This window comes from Macaca mulatta, chromosome 4 (genome assembly GCF_049350105.2).
Source record: "Macaca mulatta isolate MMU2019108-1 chromosome 4, T2T-MMU8v2.0, whole genome shotgun sequence".
NCBI lineage: Eukaryota > Metazoa > Chordata > Mammalia > Primates > Cercopithecidae > Macaca > Macaca mulatta.
In genome coordinates, this window is record NC_133409.1 from 153,980,675 (window position 1) to 154,001,798 (window position 21,124).

General features: G+C 34.7%; 1 protein-coding gene across 1 annotated transcript; it reads right to left on the reverse strand.

Annotated features, from left to right (window-relative positions):
• Nucleotides 1–13,946: 13,946 nt before the first annotated feature.
• On the reverse strand, nucleotides 13,947–15,057 carry OR14J1 (olfactory receptor family 14 subfamily J member 1). Its single transcript, NM_001194203.2, is given in 1 exon segment — nucleotides 13,947–15,057. A coding segment is annotated over 1 exon segment (966 nt). The 5' UTR covers nucleotides 14,999–15,057; the 3' UTR covers nucleotides 13,947–14,032.
• Between the last annotated feature and the right edge of the window lie 6,067 nt (nucleotides 15,058–21,124).

Consider the following 21,124-nt stretch of genomic DNA (forward strand, 5'->3'; position numbering starts at 1 on the left):
GGGACAAAAGACTACACATTGGATACAGTGTACACTGCTTGGGTAATGAGTGCACCAAAATCTCAGAAATCACCACTAAAGACCTTATTCATGTAGCCAAACACCATCTGTTCCCCAAAAACCTATTGAAACAAAAAATAAATTAAAAAATTATTTAATAGCAGGGGATTTAATATCTTTAAGTAGAACATCAACTAATAAATGTGGAAGAGATGGTAGACTTATAAAATCACCATTTTGCAACAAATACAATAAAAATTGATTTAAGCAAAAATTTTCAGTGAATACTTAAATGAGTAGGTCAAAGTTTGGGGAATAAAGAATATTTATGTATCGTCAAAGTACCTCTCCACAAATTACTTATAAATTACTAAGGGGAAAATAGTAAATTTATATTGGAGAAACTTGGCAGAACCATCTTAACTAACTGATTATAGCTAATATCACCAGTAATGGTACAGATAAACATCATGTGCCTTCTGATGTAATGTGCTGAGAAGACAATCTCATGTCTGTTTTCCTATATGACATTTGTGACCTGAATCTAATCAGAGGAAATATCAGACAGACCCAAGCTGAGTGACAGTCTACAGAATAACATGTACTCCAAGCTGCCAACGTTATAAGAGAAAAGACTGAGGAGTTAATCCCTCAAGGGACATGACCGCTGAGTGAAATGTTTATTCCTGAATTGAATTTTAAACTAGGAAATAAAATCAATATAGGATGTTATTTGGATAATGGATTAAATTTGAATATTGACTCTGGATGACATACTACTACTGTATAAATGGTATTTTTTTATATAGGTCATTTTACTAGTTATGCAGGAGAATGTCTGTTCTTAGGAAATACACATTGTTCAAAAGGTTAAAAACATTTATTAAAAGAGTAAATAAAGCAACTAGGGCAAAAATGTTAATAATTTGTGAATCTGGGTAAAGGACATATGAGTATCATTTGTTCTATTCTGATAATCTCTAGGTAAACTTGAAATTATGTCAAAATAAAATGTTTAAAATAAATAAATAAATAAATAAAATTTTATTACACAAAATTGTCCAGGAAATAGGGAAGAAGAAACACTTCCAACTTGTCTTATGGAGCCAGTATCAACTTGATAACAAAATTAAACGAAGACATTATACACACACACGCACAGACATACACACACACACACAGGCATACACACAGATGAAAAATAACTATTCCAATAGATCCAGCAAAACATTTGAAAAAATTTAACATCTACTAAAGATAAAATCACTGAATTACTGAGCATACTCAGATGAAAAGGGAATGTCTGATCTAATGAAAAGACTCTACGTAAAAGCTACAGTACATATCATATTTGATGAAATACTTTAAATTTCCACTATAGGTTAAGAAATAAGATAACAATGACTACTGTCAGTATTTCTGCTCAGTAGCCCAATAGAGCCAGGAAAATGACAAAGAAGGTATAAATGTTTTGGGTACATAATAATTTGGAAAGGAAATATACCTAAACTACTAGAATTAAATAGTAAACTAAATAAAATACAAAGCCCATAAAATTTTAGTAGCATCAAAAGGCTCCCAATATTTAGGAACAAATTTAATTAAATATTGGCAAAATGTCTACATTGAAAACTACAAATGATTGCTAAAAAAATTTTAAATAGACGAATAAATCAAAGAATCTTACATTTTTATCAATTGGAAGTTTCAATATTGCTAAGAAGTCAATTCTTCCCAAATTTATCTTTAAATTCATTGTGATGCTCATTAAAATGCAAGCAATTTTTGACTTTATGGAAATTCACGAAATGATTCTATTAATACCTAAATGCAGGCAACCAAAAGCCACAACGACATGAAGAAAAACCAAGTTGGAGAATTCACACCACTGGATATCAAAACTTACAAAGCTATAATAACTAATTAGAACTGTGGCATAGAATCAAGTATCAAGAATCACATCACATATAAACATTGCCAAATTTATGACAAATATGCTAAACTGATTTTAATAATTTTAGCCATAAATACTTATATTAAAAAGAAAAAATTAAATATTAACTAACTAAGTCTCTAATGTAAAAAATTACAAATACAAATGGAAAAATTTCAAAATAAGTGGAAGAAGTGATACGGTGTTACAATAAGAGCAAGAGTTATTGAAATTAAGAACAATAGAGGGAAAGATATTAAAATGTCAAATTTCTGGCAAAATATTTTAAGAATAATAGCTGATAATGCACAAATTAATATTAGGGATTGAAAGGAACTGTAACTTCAGGTAACCACAGAAATAAGATAAAAGAATAAATTATGAAACATTATGCCAATAGGTTTGAAAAAATAGTGAATGTAATTTAGTAATGGTGAAGAACAATTTAAAAAAATATACTGGCTTCCTTGCTGTTAATTACACATTCCAAGAATGCTCCCATCTCTGGACTTCGCATTGGTTTCTCTGCTTGGAATGTTTTTCCTCAGATACTCAATTAGCTAACTGTGTTTAAGCTTTATTTTTATATACGGTGCTATTAGTGAAAACTTTACTATATAAAATAATTTGTTTCCTGCACTACATCACTTGCCTTGCTTTCTTTACCTCTGTAATGGGTGTTGCCATCTAACCCGTTTCATGCTTACATGTTTATTTGTCAGTAGTTTCTCTACCACTATAGATTGTACTTCATGAATATGAAAACTTTGTCTAAATCATCACTTCTGGATTTTCAGTTGCAGTTCCAGTAAATTCACTTGAATAAATGATGTATAAAAGAATTAAAACTGCATGATGGTCTTAATAGATATAGGAAAAAGAAATATTGCATACAAATCAGCGTATATTTATGATGAAAAGTTTAGCAGACTTGAAATAAAAAGGGACTTCGTCAATTTAATAAAGGCTCCTGGGGTAGATCAGCACTTTAATGGGCTCAATGAACTATGCCCCCAGCACTCACATTTGTTTCACAATGACATACTCCACAGTTGGCCATGTGATAAGTTTGACCAATGTGACAATCTAAGTAGAGGCTTGCACATGTCGCTTATATTCTTGAAACACCTGTTCTTCAAATTATCCTTGGAACCTAGCCATCATTTTTTGAGGAGCCCAACCTAGCCATGTAGAAAGATCATATGGAGAGCCATATGGAGGACCAGCCAACATTTCTAGCTGGACTCGGCAAAACCTAATACGAATTTTATTGGAACAGTGGCAAGCTGTCTTTACCAAGCTCTGCTAAAGTAAATAAGTTAAATAGTTATTGTTTGAAGTCACTGTTTTGGGATGTCTCCTTATGTAAAACTAGATAAGTGGAACAGTTGTCCACCTAAAACCTAGGTCAAAACATGTACTCAGTGAGAACAAGACGTGACTGCCACTTGTTATCACTTTAATTCCACACTGTTTTGATTGTTGTAGCTGGTGCATTAAGATAAAGAAAATTTATAGGAACTAGAATGGAAATTTAAAAACTTTCCTTAATTATAGGAGCTGTATTTCCCTACTTAAAAAATCCCTAAAAATCTGCAGATAAAACATTAGAAAAATGAGATAATTTAGCAAATCCCTTGGCCCAGGTATCAAATTTATTTCTATCTACCAGCAACAAAGAGTAAAATGTAGTTTGGAAAATATAATTTTGATGACTACCAAAGTAATAATGTCCAGATGTAAATCTAATAGAACATGGAAAGGCTTTACACAGAATATTATACAACTTTACTGAAATACATTAGAGAAGATCTAAGTAAACATGGATATTTACCTTAATAATGGTTGAGGAGTTATCTTTAGTAGCTTTATTTTTTTGCTGACATACAGAGTCAATGAAATTTTAATTAAAAGATATTTTACTTTATAAAAAATTTATTGCACCGATTCTCACATTTATGCAAAGGAGGAAGAGCGCAAGATAACAACAACAACAACAAAAAAGCAGAAAAACAGGAACAAAATTCAGAGATTTGTTCTAATAGCAATATTTACAATGTATAGGAAATAAGACAGTATAATGTTAGCACAGGAACAGACAGGTAGATGAGTGGACAAAAAGAGAGGGCACCGAAGAGATCTGCATACACACAATGTATACACACATTGCAAGTCAGTAAATGGCACTGGGGCAATTGGTTTTCCACATTAAGAAAAGAAAAATAAATACATTGAAATATTTCTCACTATAAGTATATCTAAAAATGAGTTTCAGGTGGATTAAAGATTGAAATATTAAAGTTAAAACTTTAAAACTTTTTAAAGTACCTATAAAGTCATTATCTTTATGTCCTTGGGAATGGAAAACATTCCTTAACAGAAGAACTAAAAAAGACTTTAGCATAAAGAGAAGACTTATTTTAATAATTCCACAATATAAAATTAGAGCATCTTGACATCAAAGGAAACCACAGAATGAATGAAAATTCAGGCTACAGAAGGGAAAGAGATACCTGCCACTTCTATTAAGTAGCACAGTTTAGTATTCTAAAGAGACACATAATTCCCTTAAAAATAAGAAAAAGAAAATGACCAAAATGAAAATGAGCAAAAGTCTGCAAAGAAATCCAAATGCCTAGTAAACACATAAACAAAAATGTCTAATAAGGTAGAAAAAGCAAATTAAAAGTAGAGTGTGCTCTATCTGTCAGTATCCTTAGAGTAGTAGTACCTCGTTGGGTAAGTATGTAAAGCTCTGAGAGCTCATGTACAAGGTTGGTAAGAGTGTAAATGGCTAAAACTACTTTGAAGAATAATTTCACATCATATTGGAAAGTTTTAGATGTCAAAGGGAAAAATATAATTTTTTCAGAAATTTATAGTAGATATCTTTTAGAAGCAGGGAAGTAGGAAAAGGAGCCTAGAGCTGTCCATAAAGGGAAATAAAATACGCTCATAAAGAATTATGCCTTTAAAAGTTATTGGACTCAAATCTTACGAACTATTAATGGTTATTGTTTCAACCATTATTATGAAATATGAATTTCAGTTGCACTGTTTTTTGTAATCTTCCTTCTGAGGGTAAAAATCAAACAGAAAGATTTACAAAAGTAGGGATTCTGTTTATAATGTTATGACTTTTGGTCTCAAGTCGCGTCATGCTTCTTTATGGAAAGGCTGGAATTCCTTCCCTTTCCTTTCTTAGTCTTTCATTTTCTTTTCTTTCATTTATTTATTTCTTTCCTTTTCTTTCTTTTCTTTCCATCCCATTCCTTTCCTTCTCTTTTCCTATCTCTCTCTGTAAACACATAAGAATACATGCATATTCACTGCACCACTCTGGTAGTGTTTTACTAATATATTCCTGTCCATTTATAAATCAAAATAGAAAGCTGCTATAATTCAACACCATGGACAGCTTTGAAAGATATGGATCATAGGACAATTTTAACTCATGTGTTGATGTGATAATATATCTCATAGAATGTCAACTCAAGAAAGATATAAGACATGGCATAATGTGTGTATGTACATATTTGTGTCCAAGTTAGTATTGAAAAGTTATATTAAAAATGAACAAAGGGAAAAAGTGCATGAGGTGCAGGGAGTCTAGGAGAAGCCAGGAATAAGCTTCTAGGTGTTCTCTTCCAGTGAGTTACATTGATGTGCTTAATGTGCCATCAATGGTATGATAACACATGCAGAATAATGTCAACCAGGAAGTTCACTCAAGTTTGATGTAGAGGGTTTTTATGGGGGATCAGTCAGGTACGCATATGGCACCTGTGTGACTGACCTCAGCTACTCAGACCCAGCCCACCAGAGCAAAATAGGCACCATAAATCACCCTGTTAGCATAATCTATCTGATCAAATTTATATTCTGTGACCCAAGAAAACAAATTATTTTAAAAAACACAAATATTTTATTAGGCAGGATATTCCAAGAACTTAGAGCTCCTCTCCCAGGAGCCTGCCAAGAGCCAGTCCCGAATATAGGCCTTTCTTAGGAGTATACAGGGTTCTGCAATACAGATGTGAAAAGTTAACCCTTTTCTGCATAATGGTTGACTGATATTTTGATATATCAGATGCGTTAGGTGTTTTACAACTGAAAAAAAAAAAAGAAGCAAAACTATATTCATAAAATAATATCAAATTTTTCCTTAAAATACCATAGTGGTAAAGAATGAAAACTTTGGGACCAAACTGCCTTGAGTTTGAGTCCCAGGATTAGCTAGTAATTTGCTAGTGACTGTAGATAAGTTGATTAGTGACCTGTGCCTTAATTTCCTTATCTTTAAAATAGGAATATCAATATTATATGCCTCACAGGATTTATTGTGAATGTTGAACACAATAATGCCTTTGAAATCTAGAATAATCCTTGGCATAAGTAGTACTTATTAAGTGTCACTGTTATTATTATAGTTTTATTATACACTAGCATAGGCATAAGAAAGTAGATCTAGAGATATGAGCAAAAAGTTTTCCAAAAAGCTAAAAGTGAAAACAAAAACAAAAACAAAAAACCTCAAGCTATTTAGGCTATTTTATAAAGAGAGAAGTGTTACAGTTTTGCAAGATAGTAACATTGGGGAAAAAGGTGAGGGATAAAAGAGAAACCTCTGTATTATTTTTACAAATTTTTTATAGGTTTAAAATTTCTCCAAAGTTTAAAAGTGAGGTAACGTTGTATTCTATTTGAGTAGTAAGTATTAGAAAGCAGGGTAGTGCCAAGAATTGGCAGAGCTGAGGAAATGACAGGAACATGTCTGCCCCGCTGGTAGGAGTGTAGCCTCATGGAAGCATTCTGGAGCACATTCTGGGTATAAAAATTCAAATTAAGCCTCTCATATATTGGACCTGAGCAATTTTGCTTCCAGGTACATATCCTAAATAAATCCTTACACAGGTCCATAACAACACTTGTTTGGCATAATTCATGGTAATGGGGAATTAGAAGCGACCGAGATGTCCATCAGTGGGAGAGTAGATCTGCAAAAGTTGAGGATGTACACCATCAAAAAACATGCAATTTTTAGAAAAAGTGGGCTAGATACAGACATTGTAACATGATAGCTCTTTAAAGTAGTGTGCTGAGTGAAAAAAAGTAAGAAACTGAAAAGATCATAATGTAATACTATTTTATAGAATAAAATATCCTAAAACAACAATACTAATAGAAATTAAGAGCCCATAAAAAGTTACACATGAAACTTATAATAATTGTTTTCTTTAGGGGGAATGGTAGTAGAAACAGATAGGAAAGAAATGTTATAAATTAATTAATGTAAGATGAGAGAGATTGTGCACATATCAATGAGGATAGGGTGCCATGAACTGATAAATGTAATGAATTCAACCTTCTGCACTTGAGATCCAACCACATAATAAAAGGAAAAAACAAATAATATATACAATTTTGTCTATATATATATATATCAAAATTAAAATAGTGAAAACCTCTAGGAATCACTATTAAAGAGGAAATTCTTATTTTAATGTTATTTCTACAACATTTAAAATAATTTGAGGAGCATGATGTGTAATTTTAGTATTCAAAACATAAAATGTGAATAATTAGTAATAAATTCAATAAAGGAGCAAGACTGCCTCATAAAGCTATGTAACATGACTGAAAGAAATTAAAGACCTAAAAAATGGGAAGCTATGTCATGTTTATGAATTAAATGACTCAATATTAAGATTTCTATTTTCTCAGAAATGATCTATAGATTTGATGCAATCCTAATAAAAATGCCAGCATGCTTCTTTTTAGTAGGAATTAACAAGCTAATTCTAAAGTGTATATGGAAATGCAAATGACTTGGAAAATCGAAGCCTAGAAAATCAAAAGATTAGAGGCCTTAACCTATCTGACTTCAAGAATTGTTATAAAGTTGCTGTAATTGATACAGTATGGTATTAGTTAAAAATAAACACATAGATCAATGAAAAAGAATAGTAAGCCCATATATTGACAAGGTTCTGAGGTAAATCAATGGGGGAACATAATGTCTTTTCAATAAATCACACTAAAAGCTATATATCTGTATAGAAAAAGAATGAGCATTAATACTCACTTTATATTACATTCAAAAATTAACTCAATAGGGATCACGGACTGAATTAAGTATAGAAGCTAAAACTATTCATTTTCTAAATGGTCACTTAGAAAAATATATTTATAATTTTAGGCCGGGCATGGTGGCTCACACCTTTGATCCCAGCAAATTAGGAGGCCAAGGCGGGTGGATCATTTGCGGTGAGGAGTTCAAAACCAGCCTGACCAACACAGTGAAATCCCATCTGTATTAAAAATACAAAAAAAAAAAAAAAAAGAAAAGAAAATGAGCCAGCATAGTGGCACACACCTGTAATATCAGCTACTTGAGAGGCTGAGGCACGAGAATTGCTTGAACCAGGAGGTGGAGGTTGCAGTGAGTCAAGATTGCACCACTGCACTCCAGCCTGGGTGACAGAGTGAGGCCCCGTCTCGAAAGAAAAAAAATCTTTATAATTTTAAAGAAGGTATTTTTGGAAGATAGGACACCAAACATGAATTATGAAACAAAAAGTTGATAGATTGAACTACATCAAAATGTTTAAAGTTTTACTCTCCAAAAGAACCTGATGAAAAAAAAAAAAAAAAAGACAACCCTAGGAGATTAGAAAAAACATTTGTAATACATGTATCTGACAAAAGATTTTTATCCAGTATATATGCATATATACACACATATGTAAATGTCTTCTTAATAGAAAGATTAACAACTCGTTTTAAAAATGGGCCAAGTGTTTGAGCAAACACTTCACAAATGAACACACAAATAACTAATAAGTCCATGAAAAGATGTTCAACCTTGTTGAACAGGGCAATGCAAAATAAACTCTTCGATATATATCACCATGAATGTGTTTAAAAAGCTAAAAGTTTTTAAAACACCTGACAATATCAACTGTTGGTGCAAATGTGGAACAACTGGAACTCTCATACACTGCTTAGAATATTATATTCCCTGGACTATCTAGGGAATATAATATGGAACAACTACTTTAGAAGTCAGTGTGGGTGGCTGGGAAGATGGCCGAATAGAAACAGCTTCGGGCCGCAACTCCCACTGAGATCAATGCAGAAGGTGGATGATTTCTGCATTTCCAACGGAGGTACCCGGCTAATCTCACTGGGACTGGTTAGACAGTGGGTACAGCCCACGGAGGGCTAGCCAAAGCAGGGTGGGGTATCGCCTCACCCAGGAAGCCCAACGGGTGGGACCAACTCCCTTTCCTAGTCAAGGGAAGCCATGAGGGACTGGGCTGTGAGGAACAGTGCACTCCTGCTAGATACTACGCTTTTCCCACAGATTTCACAAACCAGGAACAGGAGATTCCTTCGGGTGCCTATGCTACCGGGGCCCTGGGTTTCAAGCACAAAACTGGGCGGCCGTTTGGGCAGTGACTGAGCTAGCTGCAGTAGTACTGCTAAGGCAGTGTTTAAAGGGAAATTTATAGCACTAAATGCCCACAAGAGAAAGCAGGAAAGATCTAAACTCAACACCCTAACGTTACAATTAAAAGAACTACAGAAGCAAGAGAAAAAAAAATTCAAAAGCTAGCAGAAGACAAGAAATAACTAAGATCAGAGCAGAAATGAAGGAGATAAACAAAAAATAAAAATAAAAAAAACAATGAATTCAGCAGCTCGGTTTTTTTGAAAAAATTTAACAGAGTAGACCACTAGCCAGACTAATAAAGAAGAGAAGAGAGAAAAATCAAATAGACACTATAAAAAATGATAAATGGAATATCACTGCTGATCCCACAGAAATATAAACTACCATCAAGGAATACTATAAACATCTCTATGCAAATAAACTAGAAAATCTAGAAAAAATGGATAAATGCCTGGACATATAAACCCTCCCAAGACTAAACCAGGAAGAAATCTAATCCCTGAAAGACCAATAACAAGTTCTGAAATTAAGGCAGTAATTAATAGCCTACCAACCAAGAAAAGCCCAGAACCAGATGGATTCACAGCCGAATTCTACCAGAAGTATAAAAAGGAGCTGGTACCATTCCTTCTGAAACTATTCCAAACAACAGAAAAAGAGGAAATCCTCCATAACTCATTTTATGAGGACAGCATCAACCTGATACCAAAACCTTGCCGAAACACAATAAAAAAGGAAAATTTCAGGCCAATATCCCTAATGAACATTGATGTGAAAATCCTCAATGAAATACTGGCAAACCAAATCCATCAGTGCATCAAAAAGCTTATCTACCATGATCAAGTCAGCTTCATCCCTGGGATGCAAGGTTGATTCAACATATGCAAATCAATAAATGCAATCCATCACATAAACAGAACCAATGACAAAAACCACATCATTATCTCAATAGATGCAGGAAAGGGTTTCAATAAAATTCAACACCGCTTCATGCTAAAAACTCTCAATAAACTAGGGATTGATGGAATGTATCTCAAAATAATAAGAGCTATCTATGACAAACCCACAGCCAATATCATACTGAATGGGCAAAAGCTGGAATCATTCCCTGTGAAAACTGTCACAAGACAAGGATACCGTCTCTCAACACTCCTATTCAACATAGTGTTGGAAGTTCTGGACAGGGCAATCAGGAAAGACAAAAAAAATAAAAGGTATTCAAATATAAAGAAGGAAGTCAAATTGTCTCTGTTTGCAGGTGACATGATTCTATATTTAGAAAACCCCATAATCTCAGCCCCAAATCTCCTTAAGCTTATAAGCAATTTCAGCAAAGTCTCAGGATACAAAATCAACATGCAAAAACCACAGGCATTCCTATACACCAATAATAATAATAATAAAAAAGAGAGCCAAATCATGAGTGAACTCCCATTCACAATTGCTGCAAAGAGAATAAAATACCCAGGAATACAACTTACAAGGCATGTGAAGGACTTCTTCAAGGAGAACTACAAACCACTGCTCAAGGACAGAGGACACAAACAAATGGAAAAACATTCCATCCTCATGGGCAGGAAGAATCAATATTGTGAAAATGGCCATACTGCCCAAAGTAATTTATAGATTCAATGCTATCCCCATCAAGCTACCATTGACTTTCTTCACAGAATAGGAAAAAACTACTTTAAATTTCATATGGAACCAAGAAAGAGCCCACATAGCCAAGACAATCCGAAGCAAAAAGAACAAAGCTGGAGGCATCATGCTATCTGACTTCAAACTATACTACAATGCTATAGTAACCAAAACAGCATGGTACTGGTACCAAAACAGATATATAGACCAATATAACAGAACAGAGGCTTCAGAAATAATGCCACACATCTACAACTATCTGATCTTTGATAAACTTGATAAAAACAAGCAATGGGGAAAGAATTCCCTATTTAATAAATGCTGTTGAGAAAACTGGCTAGCTATATGCAGAAAACTGAAACTGGACTCCTTCCTTACACCTTATACAAAAATTAACTCAAGATGGATTAAAGACTTAAACACAAGACCTAAAACCATAAAAACCCTACAAGAAAACCTAGGCAATACCATTCAGGACATAGGCATGGGCAGAGACTTCATGACTAAAGCATCAAAAGCAATGGCAACAAAAGCCAAAATTGACAAATAGGATCTAATGAAACTAAAGAGCTTCTGCACAGCAAAAGAAACTATGATCGAGTGAATAGGCAGCCTACAGAATGGGAGAAAATTTTTGTAATCTATCCATTTGACAAAGGGCTAATACCCAGAATCTACAAAGAACTTAAACAAATTTACAAGAAAAAAAAAAAAACCCATCAAAATGTGGGTGAAGGATATGAACAGACACTTTTGGGATTCTCTGGGTTCAAGTGATTCTCCTTCCTCAGCCTCCTGAGTAGCTGAGATTACAGGTGCATGGCACCATGCCCAGCTAATTTTTTGTATTTTTAGTTGAGATGGAGTTTCACCATGTTAGCCAGGATGGTCTCAATCTCCTCACCTCGTGATCTGCCTGCCGTGCCCCTCCAAAGTGCTGGGATTACAGGCATGAGCCACGGCCCTGGCCCGACAGACACTTTCTAAAAGAAGACATTTATGCAGCCAAAAAACATATGAAAAAAAGCTCATCATCATTGGTCATCAGAGAAATGCAAATCAAAACCATAATGAGATACCATCTCATGCCAGTTAGAATGGCTGTCATTAAAAAGGCAGGAAACAACAGATGTTAGAGATGATGTGGAGAAATAAAAACACTTTTACACTGTTGGTAGGAGTGTAAATTAATTCAGCCATTGTGGAAGACAGAGTGGCGATTCCTCAAGGATCTAGAACCAGAAATACCATTTGACCCAGCAATCCCATTACAGGGTATATACCCAAAGGATTATAAATCATTCTACTATAAAGACACATGCACATGTATGTTTATTGTGGCTCTGTTCACAATAGCAAAGACTTGAAACCAACCCAAATGCCCATCAATGATAGACTGGATAAAGAAAATGTGGCACATATACACCCATGGAATACTATGCAGTCATAAAAGGATGAGTTCATGTCCTTTGCAGGCACATGGATGAAGCTGGAAACTATCATTCTCAGCAAACTAACACAAGAACAGAAAACAAAACAGTGCATGTTCTCACTCATAAGTGGGAGTTCAACAATGAGAACTCATGGACACAGGTAGAGGAACATCACACACCAGGGCCTGTTGGGGGGTAAGGGGGTAGGGGAGGGATAGCATTAGGATAAATACCTAATGTAGATGGCAGGTTGATGGGTGCAGCAAACCACCATGGCACATGTATGCCTATGTAACAAACCTGCAAGTTTTGCACATGTACCCCAGAACTTAAAGTATATTAAAAAAAGGAAAACAAAATCTCATGTAGAAGATTAAAGAAAAAAAACTCACTAAGGTGTATGCATGTGTAGATATCATAACCATTAATTCAAAAAAGTCCTATAAAAACATTCCCCATTACTGAGCAATTGCTCATTCCCTTTGTCATTAAAACATGTACTTTGATTTTCTTCAAAACTGAGGGGACTAGTCCAGTTTTGTACTCTTGGAAATTATGAGTCTTTCTTGACGAAATCTGCAGCATTACACAAAATTGAATCAGATATTCAGATTCACAAGATTTATGCCCCCTTATCTCACACATTCATAAGGTGGATCTTTTCATTTGCAGTTTATCTATATTCTGTTTCATGGAACTAGGGAGCATCCCCAGGCTAACTCTGTAAAACCAATTTGTCAAACTCTTGTACAGATCAGAAAAGTAAAGGAATTAATATAAATATCTCCAGTAATAGGGATACACAAGGGTGATGACAATTTTATTAATAGATTATAGTTGTATATGCTTATATTTATAGATTGTACACCTCACACACACACATAAACATACACACTCACATTTGGGTAATAATGCATTTGCCATGAGTAAGGAACATAAATGACATTATTGTTTGAGTCAGACAAATATTAATTTGAATCACAGCTTAACTACTATTTGAGAAATCTCAGAAAAAATTAATTAATCCTTCCTAAATTTATTGCTCCTATTGGCAAAATGGGGACAATATGGCATAGCTAGAAGAGTTGTTTTCTTGAGTCAAAAGAAAAACATATGTATAAACACTTGATACTTGCTAGGGGCTGAATAAATTGTTGAAATCACCACTGTAATAATAGCAAAAGAACTTAATAAGAATACTTAATATGGATAGGAAACTAGGAGGCCCGCTGGAAAGACCATATATGCACTATCATATTATCCCAGTTAGCTTCAACTATCTCCAACCTATTTGTTAATAATGGATTTTAAATTATACAGGCCAGACTCCAAACTAATTGTCTTTCTCCTTCATTTCAGAAAAATTTCCCAAAGATGACTTAAAATAGCACTTGAATTGGAGGGAGGAAGGAAAGCCAATATTATTAGAAGCACAACGTCTTAAATTTTGAAGAATTATATTTGAGAGGAATATGTGCAATAGACAGCTTGGAAGAGCGTTCTGGGAAGCAATTAGATTCACCCCCTTCCAATCTGAAACATAATAACAATGCCTTTCATTTCTATGGTTCTTTAGAGTTTAAACATGGCTTTTAAACACATCTTTCTCTGAGGAAGCTCTTCCTTTGACAACATCTTCCTCAGTGCTGCCTTCATGGCGTCATTCCGTAAGCTATAGATGACTGGATTGAGTGTTGGAGGTATCACAGTATAGAATATGGAGAATACAAGGTCCATAGTCAATGAGGAATCAGAAGGCAGTCTAAGAAACTCAAAGCCTGCAGCTGAAAGAAAGAAGGTGACTACAAATAGGTGTGGTAGGCAGGTGGAGAAGACCTTGGTCCGGCCCTCAGCTGATGGGATTCTCAGCACTGTAGAGAAGATGCGAATGTAGGAGAGCACAATGGATATCAAACAGATAAATGCTGTAGATGTCGTGAATGCAGCCAGTGCAATCTCGTTAATGGATTCATAAGAACAGGCTAGTTTCAGCATCTGAGGAACATCACAGAAGAATTGCTGAATGACTCTCTTCCCACAGAGAGGTATGGAGAAGTTAATGGCAGCATGCATGAGCCCAGAGAGGCCCCCAGCAATCCACACAGCTATCACTGCATGCCTACAGGCACTGGGATCCATAGTGGTCTCATAGTGAAGTGGTTGACAGATCGCTGCGTACCGGTCATAAGACATCACTGTGAGAATGGCCACTTCTGATGAGGCCAGAGCTATGAAGAAGAAAACCTGAAGAATGCACTGAACAAGAGAAATGTAACCGTTGCCCATAAGTGAATTTGCAATGGACTGGGGGACTGTGACAGAGATGAAGCAGAGGTCCAGAAGAGAGAGGTGCTTTAAAAAGTAATACATGGGGGAATGGAGACGATGGTCCAAGGTAATGACGGTGATAATGAGGAGGTTGCCTGTCAAGGCCAGCAGGTATGTCACCAGAAACAGCAATGCATGTAAAATCTGAAGCTTACGCTCATCAGAAAACCCCATGAGGAGGAATCCACTCATTGCAGTCAAATTGACCATAGTCTCTCTGAAGATACCAAGTGTGACTCTGTTTAGGAAGCCAAAGAACAGCAGGAAGAAAATGCATGACATCTAATATATTTGTATGTCAAGTAACTCAGTTCCTCAGCATGGAGGTACTGAAATGAGATGAATTTATCTCCATTGTGATTAGTTAATATTCAATTTAAAAAATTTAGCAATTATTCAGAAATAGAATCCCTAAATGTGATCAACAAGTCATAAACGTTTTCTGGAGCAGAGTTTGCGTTGTCAAAAGAGGGAGAAATTGATGGAAATGATAAAATCTTTACCTTCAACAAAGTCAGTGAAAATGATATTAGCATACCAATCTCATTACATCTTCTATGTGATGCCTTAGTATTATAGTTATGCACTATACAGCTTCATTTGCTAACCAGCTAACATGAAGTTATTGATACCACCTCAACTCAGAGGCACATCTAGAAACAGCTCAGAAGCTAATCTAGAAGAGAGGTTCGCTCAAAGAACAGTCATATTTTTTCCTCTGAAAAGCTCTTAACATCTAAAAAAGATTACATTTGATTGTAATAAACTTTCCATAGAAATTTTGAAAAATGGAATGTCTCAAAATTGTAAACTGCAGATGCCACTGATATCAGGCATTGAATCCTGAGCTTTGGAGATCTTGCAACTAAGTGACAAAGGTTCACTGTCAAAGAACGTTTAATTCTCAGAATTCTTATGACAACTTGGGGTTGGACATTTTCAATCAAATCCATTTGAAGAAATAAAGAGATTTTCTAAAATCTCTGTGATAGGGAGAATGCTAGGTAGTAGAGTATGTATCTTTCTAGTGCTATGTCTCATTGTGTCTTCCCAAATGAAAAAAAAAGAAACAGTATTTTTTTCTCTCTAGGACTTGAAATATATTAGATAGTGGGAGCCCATTTCTTAAAATAACCAACCAAACAAAAGAAACATCTATACCAGATGTAACAATTGTTAGGAGGATTAAATGATGTAACTTTTCCTATTTCATTTTAAATGTGCTATTATTGTAGAATCATCATCATCATAGAATCATTTTGTGTGTCAGAATCACTCTGCCAACTAATTTTTGCCTCTTTTTTTTCTTTTTAAATCTGTGCATTTGTTGAAAGGTCAATCAGTATCATTTTCACTGAGTTTCTTTTGCACAAAGACTATTCCTTCATCATTTCAATCCATTTCTTCACCCTTGACCAATGGTATCTAACATATAAGTACTAAGTAAATAGTTATTTAACTGGATATCTACATAATTGATTTCAATTCTATATAGATAAAAACTTAATGGCCAAGTTACATGAATTACTGCATCGGATTTTGAAGTTACTGTATCTGATATTGTAGTATGTTTCATTTATTAATCCCTAAGCTGTAGGAAACGGTTAAAAATCACTTAAACCAAGATCTTTCTGATTTTGCTGTAATTTATTTTGAGAACTGATTGAAACTAATTTTTAGGAAGTATATTTTTTTTTCCACAAGGCACAGTCTCAGGGATAGAAGGGCCCTTAACCCATCACCGATGGTCACATCCCCTGCTTCACGGCAGTAAGAATCAGAGGAAAACAGGAGTTACTTTCTTCAAAGTTTCTCTAGCTTTCTTACTCCTACAGTTTTCCTGGTCCTCCATTAGATATGGCTTAATTCCCATTGCTGCCAATCTTAATGCCTGGCTTAACTTGCTCCAAATATCAGATGGTAGTTTTGGAATTTAAAATAAATAGATTAAAACAATTCACTTATATTTTAAAACTTATTGTCTCTGGCTTGAAAATCAAGAGCATCATGTTATTTACCACTTCTAATACACATTGTTAGTGTAATTTAAGAAAAACCTCTATCATTTAGCGTCCCCATTAAGGTTTCTCCATAGAGGGAAGGAGGAGAAAAATCATTAGAAAAAACTTGAATGAACACACCATATTCTCCTCTCAACAACTCCCACCAACCTATTTTTATTTTTATTTTCTTTGAAGACATAGAGAATAATTTTTATATCTGATGAATACATGGATAATTTCATCATTTTAATTTCATTAGTTGCAAATTGTATTGATTAATTCATCACTTATCAAATAAGAAGGAAGGGAATAATATACATGTGGAGATACACTTAGGATTAAGGATGTACTGTGAGAACATATAAAACCTGTGTTCAATCCTTCCAAGTCATACCTGCATTAAATACTTTATTTTATAATAAAACTAAACATTTTTTGGTGGAGAGTATAATGATTCTTTGAATGTTATTTGTTTCCCCCAAGCATTTATTTTCTCTCTTCACTAACCACTTATATGCAAATTTTATCTTACAAAACATCTATAAACTGTCTGTTTTTTAACTCTCATATGTTGTTGAAACACTCAATTTTTTTTTGAAAGTAGTTCCCTTTTAGGTTCAGTGGTACATGTGCAGGCACGTTATGTAGGTAAACTCTAATTCATTCCAGTAGCTGCTCTAGAGAGTCCGCGTCCTAAGTCTCTTCTTCTCTATTTTCCTCTATTTCCTGGGAGGTCACATTGCCAACAACTTCAGTGAGAAAACATAGGTTATGTTAAATATCTCAGTTTCCTACCTGTATACAAATGAAATTATCTCTAATATGATTTAATTCCACCCATTCCAGGGTTTCAAAAGCAGAGAAAGAGCTCTTTTTCCCTTTCCAAGTCAGTGACCAACCCTATACACAGCCTTGTAAAGGGCATCTTTGCCACAGTATGCGCTTGCTCTCTCTCTGTCTGTCTCTCTCTCTCTTTCTCTTTCTCTCTTTCTCTCTCTCTCTTTCTCTCTCTCTCTCTCTCAAGAGCACACATTTTATGTGTGTGTGTCTGTGTATGTGTATGTATAAAATTCACACAAACTCCATGTCTAAAAATTCTAATAATGTTGATTTACTGAGATTACTTTTAATGAACCAGTCAGATTGTTTCACTATTCTCCGTTGATAAATGATAAATTAGAGATAGATAGATGAGAGAGAGAGAGAGAGAGAGAGAGAGAGAGAGATAGATAGATAGATAGATAGATAGATGTAGATAGATAGATAGAGAGATAGATAGAGAGAGAGAGAGAGAGAGAGAGAGAGAGAGAGAGATAGGCAGATGAATATAGACAATCATAAGACTTTTCCACTTTAAAGAAAAAGAAAAGCCTTCACTCCATACTTAGGACTTACTTATAATGTCCCTTCTCTTTACAGCCATGCTTTATGAGCAGAATAAGGTATCATTCTGTGCCCGGGCACATTTAGTTCAATTTTGAACCATGTTTATCATGCTTGCCTCATGAGTGCTCACAAACAGCTCCAGCAAATCCACAAATAACTGTCACAATGGAAAATTCAATGCACTCTTTCTATTTTGTTTTTATTTTAAACTTTCTCAAATATATGACACTATCATACAGTTCTTTGTTCTAAAACAGCTCTTTTCCATTGGCTCTATGCCACTTAGTTCTGGTTTTCTATTTCTTCTCTGAATATTTTTTCTTTTTTTTAATTTTTTAAAAAATGTACTTTATTTTTAGAGCAATTTTAAGTTTACAAAATAAATTGAAAGGAAGATAGAGAGATTATATGCCCCTACCCCCACATAGTCACAGCTTCCCCCATTACCAGCATCTCCCATTGCAGTTGTACATTTGTTATAACTGATCAATTTACATTGACACACTACCAGCCAAAATCCATAGCTTACATTTAGGGTTCATTCTTGGTGCTGTACATTCTGTGGGTTTAGGCAATTCATAATGACATGAATTCACCATTTGAATGTCATACAGATCAATTTCACTGCTCTAAATATTTTTTCTTAGTCTCTTTATCTGAGTCTTCTTTTAACATTTATTGAAATTTGACGGTTTCCAAAAATTTGTCCTGACACTTTCTTTCTGTACTTCTGTTTACTCAAATATACTATTGTGCCTTTTAAAGAAGACAGATTAACTATTTTCTTACAGAATAGAAAATAATAGTCGGCTGTTTCGGGCACTACCATAGGTCTTCTGGGTTGCAGGTCCTCATCTCCTACTTCATGGTTGGCACATCACTGCCCCTGAATGGGTCTTTGCCGTAAGGACTCACCTCTTCTTCCAGCCGTCTCCCTGTCACTGTTACCTATTTCAAAGAATGGCACAACTTTGCTTTAATCTGTATATTCAATCAAACACCAAAATTTTATTTGCTTACTACCTGTTGTAGTTATTACCTCTTGCTGTCACACGTACAGATTAGTTCAAACCTTCATTATCTCTGGCAATATTTCATTCTTCAGCTTTATGGAATTCTAATCCAACTTCAGTGCTGTTGTCAGGATAAATGGTGATGCCAATCACATCTTGTAACATTAATTTAGCTTTTAACTCTTTATTGACTTAATTGATTATGCAAGGATGCCCAAAAAGCTTAGGATGGCAAACAGTATCTTTACAATGCTTCCTGACTGCCATTCCCGTATTATCTATCACTGTGACTTCTCCAACCCCATGCCAATCTCCATGTTTACTAATGCTGACTGACTTAATCACTCTTAATAAATCAATCAGGTTGTATCACCATGCTGTGTTTGTTTTCTTAAATCACACTATTCCTCCTGTCTGAGAGTCCTCTCACTAGAATCTCCCCTTGTGGCTGGGCACTGTTGCTCACGCCTATAATCCCAGCACTTTGGGAGGCTGAGGTGGGCAGATCACCTGAGGTCAGGAGTTCAAAACTAGCCTGGCCAACATGGTGAAACCCTGTCTCTACTAAAAATACAAAAATTAGCCAGGCACAGTAGTGGGCGCCTGTAATCCCAGCTACTCGGGAGGCTGAGGCAGGAGAATTGTTTGAACTCGGGAGGCAGAGGTTGCAGTGAGCCAAGATTGTGCCATTGCACTCCAGCCTGGGCAACAGACTGAGACTCGTCTCAAAAAAAATAAAAAATAAAAAAATAAAATGGAATCTCCCCTCATTTGTTTGGCAAATACTTAACTATCTTTTAACACAGCTACATTGTCTCTTTCCATCTAAAATTCACCTGAGTTTAACTGTCGACCCAAGAAGAATTGAACACTGTTTGGAGCCCTGATTGCATTCATTTCAGATTCCTTATAATTTATACTAACTTTATTACACTTATTTGCATAGATTTTCCAGCTTATTTAACTGTTCTTAGTTAAGGAATGAGAAATTGTATACCTTATTTACAGTTATAATTTTGATGACTCGCATAGTCACTGGCACTAAGCAGATGCTACATAAATTCTGGATAAATTTCATAAAATTCGGAGAAGTTTTACTCACCAGAGTGGATTTCTTAGTAGAAACAAATCTCAGTTGATCCTGAGACTGAGCATCTTTGTTCTAGAATCAAGCTGTTATTTCAGTCCGTGAAATTTCCATGTAGGGAAAGGACTGAAATGCTTTTATATAGGACCAAACAGGATGTAACTGCCCAGGGACATTTAAATTTCCTATTAACTAAGTGGTATTTGAAATAAAGCCAGTGCTGTCCAGGCACTAGGGACAAACATCCTGTGCAGGGAAGTTGGTGTTTCAGATAAATACTATGAGTTCAAAGCAGGGGATTTCATGGACCTCTCCCTCAAGGAATTGCCTTAGTGGAAAGTAGTTAATTACTATCTTGGTTTAGCTAACTCTTGTAGTCGATGCATTTCAGGTTAAAAAATGAATATTATACATAACGTTTTCTGTAATATAAGTTCACAGGTTTTTCTAGTAAAAACTATTTTTTCATTAATTAACAATTTCAGTTTAACTGGTCACCAATAAAATCATGCATGATTGCACTGGCCTTATTTAAAAAAAAAAAAAAAGGAATACTTAGTAATTGTTTATTTACATAAACCCATACATAATAGTAGAATCAAATAATCTCAGAATAAAACCAATACTTAGAGAGCTAAACTTTCTTCAAACATGGTGTCTTTTCTAAAATAACTTGAAACTTATAATCCAGTCCTCATTTTAACAATCCCCTAGATGAATATGAATAATTTTTACTCAAAAGTGAATGAATTCCATTCTTAAATATGTGTGATTATGGAAAAGGCATTTTTAAATCGTGATAAGGACACAACATAAAATCTACCTTCTTAGCATTGAAAGAAATTTT